General features: G+C 45.1%; 1 protein-coding gene across 1 annotated transcript; it reads right to left on the reverse strand.

The window, feature by feature from the left end:
* Positions 1-2,571: 2,571 nt before the first annotated feature.
* Positions 2,572-4,104, reverse strand: LOC100279367 (uncharacterized). The gene is given in 1 exon segment (NM_001152384.1): positions 2,572-4,104. A coding segment is annotated over 1 exon segment (765 nt). The 5' UTR covers positions 3,970-4,104; the 3' UTR covers positions 2,572-3,204.
* Positions 4,105-10,476: the final 6,372 nt, after the last annotated feature.

The following is a 10,476-nucleotide window of genomic DNA, read 5'->3' on the forward strand; positions in this document are numbered from 1 at the left end:
ACACCAGACATGTCCGGTGAATTATAGCGGAGCAGCCGCTGCGTTTTCCCGAGGCTGGTGAGTTCCTGAGGCGGCTCGTCCTTGGAGCACCGAACACTGTCCGGTGTACACCGGACAGTCCGGTGAATTATAGCGGAGCGCCTCTGGAAATTCCCGAAGGTGGCAAGTTTGAGTTGGAGTCCTCTGGTGCACCGGACATTGTCCGGTGGTGCACCGGACACTGTCCGGTGTACACCGGACAGTCCGGTGCCCCAGACCAGAGGTGCCTTCGGTTGTCCCTTTGCTCCTTTGTTGAATTCAATACTTGATCTTTTTATTGGCTAAATGTGAACCTTTTACACCTGTATAATCTATACACTAGGGCAAACTAGTTAGTCCAATTATTTGTGTTGGGCAATTCAACCACCAAAATCAATTAGAAAAATAGGTGTAAGCCTAATTCCCTTTCAATCTCCCTCTTTTTGGTGATTGATGCCAACACAAACCAAAGCAAGTAAAGAAATGCATAATTGAACTAGTTTGCATAATGTAAGTGCAAAGGTTGCTTGGAGTTGAGCCAATATAAATACTTACAGGATATGCATGGACCGTTTCTTTATTTTTAACATTTTGGACCACGCTTGCACCACATGTTTTGTTTTTGCAAACTCTTTTGTAAATCCTTTTCAAAGTTCTTGTGGCAGAACCTCCCAAGTTATCGGGCCCACATGCACCTGTCCTTGTCTCAAAGACCTCAGACAGCTATGCATGTGCACCAGATAACTTAACAGGATCCGTCCGATTGCCCAAGGACATCGGATAAACCACTTACAACCAGAACCGCGGGATTAAGTAACACAAATCACACACACAACATTTTTGCAGCGGAAATCTTATTACCAAATTTTACAGGTTATAAAAAAAAATTTACATTATTTTATCGGAGTGATTACAAAAGTATAAGTTTGAAATATATGCTAGCTCAAGTGACCATCCTCAATAAGAAGTATAGAAGGGTTACTTAGACTTATAAGAAGGCCGAGCCCACCGGCACTTAACACCATCAACAACAGCACAAAGTTAAAACCTGAAAAACAACAGGGAATAAAACCCTGAGTATGGAATTACTCAGCAAGTCTTACCCGACTAAGGAAAAGACTCTCAAGGGTATGCTGGATAAATAGGAGTCAAGGAGAGGCTTTAGCAAAAATCAACTTATACTTTTGCAGAAGTAGCTTACTAAAGTGAGTCCTTACTTTCAATCTTTTAACGCCATATTAAGTATTAATAGACTCTATTTGCATCTAGTCTATTTTCAATCATCTCATCAATACAACATCATTTTTATCCATAATGTTCACATCCTGACTTTAGGTTGCAGGGCAGTGACCAAGTCTTCATAACCGCGAAGGTACGGTGATCCGAATCGATTATACTCAGCTGAGGATCTCCAATCACACGACATATGTAGCACTTAACCCTTGCATATGTCAACCCGCCACCGGGGTTCTTAAGACCGGATCAGGTTCACGCAAACCGAGAGCACAGATACACCACCGTCCAGCCTCTTGCCACGGAGGGTACACGCTACTCTCGCCACCGCTCCATGTCCATTTCGTGTTATCTTATTCCGGCCTTAGTCTGCCCGAGGCAAGGCTTACCCATGACGAGGCATGTGACCAGTTAAAGGGTCCTCGATCATCAAGCCTACATACGCGTTAATCCTTAATCAACTTGGGTAGAACATCACCTGTTCCTAACCCAAGTCTCGATTTACATACTTCCATCCTTAGGATTGTTTCTGTTCCCAAGGATGAAAAGAGCATCACAGGGAGCTTTGCAGTAAGATCCCACCATTGCTCCAAATGAAAATATTCTTGCAGGTAGAAGCCATCCTTTCTCGAGTTAAATTAAGGACAACCTCTATCTACAAGATCTAAGCAAGGCTAAGCATTTTTGTAAATCATATTTTGATACTTCACCGAAGTATCTATAAAGGTATGGATATCAAGGAAAGCAATGCATCAAAGGGTTCCAAGCAACTCCTATGAACTTAATGCACATTTCACTAGACTTAAGTGTGCGAAAAGTATTTTAAAACACAAGGAAAGGGTTGCATGCACCGGGGCTTGCCTGAGTAACACTAGGTTAGTGTTGTTAGGTGACGCCCGCTTGACGAGTATTCTTCGACCAAGCACTTGCTTGATTTAACCATCTTCAGGTTGATTCATCAGCTTCAGCTGGCATATTAGCCCGCGCTTGGGGTCGACTTGGTTCTTCTTCCGCATCGCTCGATTAATTAACGTACCTGAATGAAATGCATTATGCACATGAATGCATAGCACTGACTTCACTGTACAACTAAAATTCCTCACATGAAATGCCGATAGCGCCTACAGGCAAAACACTAAAATTACTAAGCATATAACTCTAGCTTACCAGCATCAAATGTGACTCAATACTCGTAAGAATGCTGATAAGTCTTGGCTCGGGCTTGTCGTCGAACATTAGACGAGAGTTGTGCGGCTTCGCTTTCTTCTTCATCTAACTCCATCTTTCCATATCGAGCGCTTGCAACCATCACACAATATTAACAACTAGTAATTTAACTCAAAATTTACAAAAACACTGGCGCTCACCAGTTCACTTTATTTTATCGAGCAGGTGGCGTACGAACTTGACCCTAGGCTTAGACGCAAGCTGGAGCAGAGTAGGACGAGGCTAGAGGTCCGAAGTGGCGCCGCGTGGTGGAGACTGATAGCCGGGTGTTGACGAGTGCGCGGAGTCTTACAGAACCATGATGCTGAAGATGGTGTGGTGACGAGCAAACACGTTGCCGAGTGACGACAAGGTGTCGAAATGCTGTGAGGCAACTGTATGGTCGACCGTCGGCCGCACGGTCAAATTTGGAGATGAGTACGCATAAGATGACTAGGAGACGCGGCCGAGTACAGCAACGCAGAGTCTCACGGTGGTGATGAGCTCGGCAAGAGACAAGGACCGGGTGATGACATCCGTGACTGTGTACGGGAAAGCCGGTGAACTCCACGAATCAGGGGCAACCCGGCGTGACGATGGTTCAGCAGATAACCGTGACTAGAACTGGACACGACAAAAGGAGCCCAGGGAGGCGCGAGAGCGTGGCAATCAGAGCCATGGCGCACGCGAGTCCTAGCAGCATGCCGGTGAGCTGAAGATAGCAACCACGACCAACACGGCCGGAGGTCACAGGCAGAGAACGACGGCGGTCGGCGCTATCGGGAAGCAGGGACGCGCACCAAAATCCCGGGCGCGATGGCGGCATAGGCCAGAACTGCCCGCGGCCAGGAAGTCTGCGCGGCCAACATGGCCGGCCGAGGCGAGCACAGCACGGGGTCGGACCAGGGAACTCTGGCCAACAGAGGGATGCGCGGTTGGGGAAAATGGAGCGCGCATCCATGGGCGAGCTGGAGGAACGCCACGCGCAGGAAAACACGACGACGGCCGCCATGGCGCGCAAGAAGCTGGGCGCGCGGCGAGCCAGACACCGAACGTTGGCCAGCACGTGCACGACGAGCAGCGAAGGAGTACCCAGACGAGTGGAGAGGGACACCGAGCAGGGAGCGTGCGCGGCAACAGAGCTAGAGCCAGGGACGCGGTAGCAGGCCAGCAGGCGACCAGGGAAGGGCTCAGTGCAGCCTGGGCGCGACTCGCCGGGAGAACAGAGCGCGGGGCAACGGGTGCTCGAGGCGGTGCTCCAGGTTGACGGCAGCCACCAGCAGAGCGGTATACAATAGCCAGGAGGTAAGGCCGAGCTGAGGCCAAGCGCCATGAGCCGAGTGGAGGACGAACTCGGCAAGGTTCTGGATTTGGGCGACGACAGCCATGGAGAAGCACCACGGCCATGGAGATAGGAGCGGAGGATGGGCGAGCAGAGCGCAGGGCGCTCCGGCCAGGCGAGCCGAGGGAGCGCTGGAGCTGAAGGACGCGAGCAGGGGCAGGCGTGGCCATGGGCGAGCGCCAGAGAGCAGCTCGGCAAGCGCAGGGGCGCGGCCGAGCAGAGAGAACGCCACGGCTGGGAGCTTCTGTGGACTGGAGGGAGCAGAGAAGTGCGGCGTGCTGGGGGAAAGAAGAAGCTCAGCTGGGGATAACGACGGCTGGAGCGGCGCGATTTTTCTTCCTCAGCAGAGCGGCGAGCGGCAGATAAGAAGAACGACGCGCGCGGAAGGGAGAGGAAAGATCAGGGAAGAGAGCGGCAAGATTTTTCAAAGAACGGTGGTGGCAAAAATCTGAGAACGGTGAGCGGTGGAAGGGATCAGGGCGAGAGGATATTTTCCCTTTTTTTAAATTTCCTTTTCTCTCTTTTTTTAACGACAAATCGCAGATATTTTTGAATCGGGATTTCTAGCGATAGCAAAAGAGTCGATGGTAATTACGACAGTTAATTCGATTCAAAAATCTGATAAATTTACCTGCGGTCTGAACATCTGGTTCCACGACCACGGATGATTTACCAGTGAATCGAGGCTCAATTACAGATCCACGTGCGTGATTTTACGGTAGACGAGTGGGAACAGAGTTATTTAATAATTGTTTATATCCGAGGATCTGGATCCGGGCGAGAACAACAGACCGAAATTAACTGATTTCGGCACTGATAATTTGCTCTGTGGGATTCGACTAAAATTAGGCGAAACCAACTCCACTAATGTATACGCGATTTCGTCGTCAAAACAACGTGCCGACGAATAAATTGAATCATATTCGCGCGCACGATTTCACTCAGACGACGCGCGATCCCAATTATTTTGCCTCGAACACTTTAGTCGTGGAATTCTGATTAATTTGTTCGGGATAAAATCATCTAGTGGGTCGAGCTTCCGAATTCGTGTTCGCGCGAGCGATGTATTTTAAATAATCATCGGACGCACCGATTTTCGGAACAACGATGTTTCGAACATCACGAAAATTTCGGAAGAGCCCGAATAGATAAAAATAAAAACGATGTCGCGTTCGCGACAGACGACACCGATGCGATATTAAAATCGCGATGAACGAAGATGTTTAAAATTTAACATCTGTTTCATTCACTGATATTACGTGCTTAAATCCGTACTCGTTGTCGAGCGGAATATAAACACCTGGGGTGTTACAGTTCTTTTGCAAATAGTCAAAGGTAAATGAATAAGATTTTGCAAAGCATTTTCAAGATTTGAAATTTTCTCCCTCTGTTTCAAATGCTTTTCCTTTGACTAAACAAAACTCCCCCTAAATGAGATCCTCCTCTTAGTGTTCAAGAGGGTTTTGATATATCATTTTGAAATACTACTTTCTCCCCCTTTTGAACACAAAAAGATACCAATTTGAAAATACTCTTGAAAAACTAAAATTTTGAAATTGGTGGTGGTGTGGTCCTTTTGCTTTGGGCTCATACTTTCTCCCCCTTTGGCATGAATCGCCAAAAACGGAATCATTAGAGCCCTTTTAATACTCTACCCCTCTTTGGTCATAAATAAATGAGTGAAAATTATACCAAAGATGGAGTCCTTTTGCTCTCTCCCCCAAAGATGGAGAGTTGCACGGAGCGACGGCGAATGATGAGTTACGGAGTGGAAGCCTTTGTCTTCGCTGAAGACTCCAATTCCCTTTCAATATACCTATGACTTGGTTTGAAATATGCTTGAAAACACATTAGTCATAGCATATTATAAAGAGATATGATCAAATGTATACTTATGAGCTATATGTGCAAATTAGCAAAAGAAGTTTCTAGAATCAAGAATATTGAGCTCATGCCTAAGTTTGGTAAAGGTTTGTTCATCAAGAGGCTTGGTAAAGATATCGGCTAATTGATCTTTAGTATTAATGTAAGAAATCTCGATATCTCCCTTTTGTTGGTGATCCCTAAGAAAATGATACCGAATGGCTATGTGTTTAGTGCGGCTATGTTCGACGGGATTATCCGCCATCTTGATTGCACTCTCATTATCACATAGCAAAGGGACTTGGGTTAATTTGTAACCGTAGTCCCGCAGGGTTTGCCTCATCCAAAGCAATTGCGCGCAACAATGGCCTGCGGCAATGTACTCGGCTTCGGCGGTGGAAAGAGCGACCGAATTTTGCTTCTTTGAAGCCCAAGACACCAAGGATCTTCCCAAGAACTGGCAAGTCCCCGATGTGCTCTTCCTATTAATCTTACACCCCGCCAAATCGGCATCCGAATAACCAATCAAATCAAATGTGGATCCCCGAGGGTACCAAAGCCCAAACTTAGGAGTATAAGCCAAATATCTCAAGATTCGTTTTACGGCCGTAAGGTGTGATTCCTTAGGGTCGGCTTGGAATCTTGCACACATGCAAACGGAAAGCATAATGTCCGGTCGAGATGCACATAAATAAAGCAATGAACCAATCATCGACCGGTAAACCTTTTGATCCACGGACTTACCTCCCGTGTCGAGGTCGAGATGCCCATTAGTTCCCATGGGTGTCTTGATGGGTTTGGCATCCTTCATTCCAAACTTGCTTAGAATACCTTGAGTGTACTTCGTTTGGCTTAACAAGGTGCCTTCTTGGAGTTGCTTTACTTGAAATCCTAAGAAATATTTCAACTCCCCCATCATAGACATCTCGAATTTTTGTGTCATGATCCTACTAAATTCTTCACAAGTAGATTCGTTAGTAGACCCAAATATAATATCATCAACATAAATTTGGCATACAAACAAATCATTGTCAAGAGTTTTAGTGAATAAAGTAGGATCGGCCTTGCCGATTTTGAAGCCATTAGTAATAAGGAAATCTCTAAGGCATTCATACCACGCTCTTGGGGCTTGCTTGAGCCCATAAAGCGCCTTAGAGAGCTTATAGACATGGTTAGGGTACTCACTATCTTCAAAGCCGGGAGGTTGCTCAACATAGACCTCTTCCTTGATTGGTCCATTGAGGAAGGCACTTTTTACGTCCATTTGATAAAGCTTAAAGCCATGGTAAGTAGCATAGGCCAATAATATACGATTTGACTCAAGCCTAGCTACGGGTGCATAGGTTTCACCGAAATCCAAACCTTCGACTTGGGAGTATCCTTTGGCCACAAGTCGAGCCTTGTTCCTTGTCACCACACCATGCTCATCTTGTTTGTTGTGGAAGACCCATTTGGTTCCTACAACATTTTGGTTAGGATGTGGGACTAAATGCCATACCTCATTCCTCGTGAAGTTGTTGAGCTCCTCTTGCATCGCCACCACCCAGTCCGAATCTTGGAGTGCTTCCTCTACCCTGTGTGGCTCAATAGAGGAAACAAAAGAGTAATGCTCACAAAAATGTGCAACACGAGATCTAGTAGTTACCCCCTTATGAATGTCGCCGAGGATGGTGTCGACGGGGTGATCTCGTTGGATTGCTTGGTGGACTCTTGGGTGTGGCGGCCTTTGTTCTTCATCCTCCTTGTCTTGATCATTTGTATCTCCCCCTTGATCATTGTCGTCATCTTGAGGTGGCTCATTTGCTTGATCTTCTATTTCATCAACTTGAGCTTCATCCTCATTTTGAGTTGGTGAAGATGCTTGCGTGGAGGAGGACGGTTGATCTTGTACATTTGGAGGCTCTTCGGATTCCTTGGGACACACATCCCCAATGGACATGTTCCTTAGCGCGATGCATGGAGCCTCTTCATTACTTATCTCATCAAGATCAACTTGCTCCACTTCAGAGCCGTTAGTCTCATCAAACACAACGTCACAAGAAACTTCAACTTGTCCAGTGGACTTGTTAAAGACTCTATATGCCCTTGTGTTTGAATCATATCGTAGTAAAAAGCCTTCTACAGTTTTAGGAGCAAATTTAGATTTTCTACCTCTCTTTACAAGAATAAAGCATTTGCTACCAAAAACTCTAAAATATGAAATATTGGGCTTTTTACCGGTAAGGAGTTCATAGGATGTCTTCTTGAGGATTCGGTGTAGATATAACCGGTTGATGGCGTAGCAAGCGGTGTTGACCGCCTCGGCCCAAAACCGATCTGAAGTCTTGTACTCATCAAGCATGGTCCTTGTCATGTCCAATAGAGTTCGATTCTTCCTCTCCACTACACCATTTTGTTGTGGCGTGTAGGGAGAAGAGAACTCATGCTTGATGCCCTCCTCCTCAAGGAAACCTTCGATTTGAGAGTTCTTGAACTCCGTCCCGTTGTCGCTTCTAATTTTCTTGATCCTTAATCCGAACTCGTTTTGAGCTCGTCTCAAGAATCCCTTTAAGGTTTCTTGGGTTTGAGATTTTTCCTGCAAAAAGAACACCCAAGTGAAGCGAGAATAATCATCTACTATTACAAGACAATACTTACTCCCGCCGATGCTTATGTAAGCAATCGGGCCGAATAAATCCATGTGGAGTAGCTCAAGCGGCCTGTCGGTCGTCATGATGTTCTTGTGTGGATGATTGGCACCAACTTGCTTTCCTGCTTGGCATGCGCTACAAATCCTGTCTTTCTCAAAATGAACATTTGTTAGTCCTAAAATGTGTTCTCCCTTTAGAAGCTTATGAAGATTCTTTATCCCAACATGGGCTAGTCAGCGGTGCCAGAGCCAACCCATGTTAGTCTTAGCAATTAAACATGTGTCGAGTTCAGCTCTATCAAAATCTACTAAGTATAGCTGACCCTCTAACACACCCTTAAATGCTATTGAATCATCACTTCTTCTAAAGACAGTGACACCTACATCAGTAAAGAGACAATTGTAGCCCATTTTGCATAATTGAGATACAGAAAGCAAATTGTAATCTAATGAATCTACAAGAAAAACATTGGAAATAGAATGGTCAGGAGATATAGCAATTTTACCCAAACCCTTGACCAAACCTTGGTTTCCATCCCCGAATGTGATAGCTTGTTGGGGATCTTGGTTTTTCTCGTAGGAGGAGAACATCCTTTTCTCCCCTGTCATATGGTTTGTGCACCCGCTGTCGAGTATCCAACTTGAGCCCCCGGATAAATAAACCTACAAAACAATTTTAGTTCTTGACTTTAGGTACCCAAACGGTTTTGGGTCCTTTGGCATTAGAAACAAGAACTTTGGGAACCCAAACACAAGTTTTGGAGCTCTTGTGTTTGCCCCCAACATACTTGGCAACGACCTTGCCGGATTTGTTAGTCAAAACATATGATGCATCAAAGGTTTTAAAAGAAAAGCTATGTTCATTTGATGCACTAGGAGTTTTCTTCTTAGGCAACTTTGCACGGGTTGGTTGCCTAGAGCTAGATGTCTCACCCTTATACATGAAAAGCATGATTAGGGCCAGAGTGAGACTTCCTAGAATGAATTCTCCTAATTTTGTCCTCGGGATAACCGGCAGGGTATAAAATGTAACCCTCGTTATCCTGAGGCATGGGAGCCTTGCCCTTTACAAAATTAGACAATCTTTTAGGAGGGGCATTAAGTTTGACATTGTCTCCCCTTTGGAAGCCAATGCCATCCTTGATGCCAGGGCGTCTCCCACTATAGAGCATACTTCTAGCAAATTTAAATTTTTCATTTTCTAAGTTATGCTCGGCAATTTTAGCATCTAGTTTGGCTATATGATCATTTTGTTGTTTAATTAAAGTCATGTGATCATGAATAGCATCAACATCAATATCTCTACATCTAGTGCAAATAGAAGTGTGCTCAACGGTAGATGTAGAGGGTTTGCAAGATTTTAATTCTACAACCTTATCATGCAGGATATCATTCTTAGTTCTAAGGTCGGAAATAGTAGTATTGCAAACAAAATCTTTAGCCTTAGCAAGCAATTTTTCATTTTCATTTCTAAGGCTAGCAAGTGAAATATTCAAATCTTTAATCCTAGCAAGTAAATCATCATTATTATCTCTAGGATTGGAACTTGAAACATTACAAATATGAGAATCAACCTTAGCTAACAAATTAGCATTCTCATTTTTAAGGTTGTCTATAGTCTCATGGCAAGTGCTTAGCTCACTAGACAATTTTTCGCATTTTTCTACTTCTAGAGCATAAGCATTTTTAACCTTAACATGCTTCTTATTTTCTTTAATAAGGAAGTCCTCTTGGGTGTCCAAGAGATCATCCTTTTCATGAATGGCACTAATCAATTCATTAAGTTTCTCTTTTTGTTGCATGTTGAGGTTGGCAAAAAGAGATCGCAAGTTATCTTCCTCATCACTAACATTTTCATCACTAGAGGATTCATATCTAGTGGAGGATTTAGATTTAACCTTCTTCTTTTTGTCGTCCTTTGCCATGAGGCACTTGTGGCCGACGTTGGGGAAGAGAAGTCCCTTGGTGACGGCGATGTTGGCGGCGTCCTCGTCGTCGGAGGAGTCGCTAGAGCTTTCGTCGGAGTCCCATTCCCGACAAACATGGGCATCGCCGCCCTTCTTCTTGTAGTACATCTTCTTCTCCTTTCTTCTCCCCTTCTTGTCGTCGCCCCTGTCACTATCACTTGATAATGGACATTTAGCTATAAAGTGACCGGGCTTACCACACTTGTAGCAAACCTTCT

Source organism: Zea mays, chromosome 7, assembly GCF_902167145.1.
Source record: "Zea mays cultivar B73 chromosome 7, Zm-B73-REFERENCE-NAM-5.0, whole genome shotgun sequence".
In the NCBI taxonomy this organism is placed as follows: domain Eukaryota; kingdom Viridiplantae; phylum Streptophyta; class Magnoliopsida; order Poales; family Poaceae; genus Zea; species Zea mays.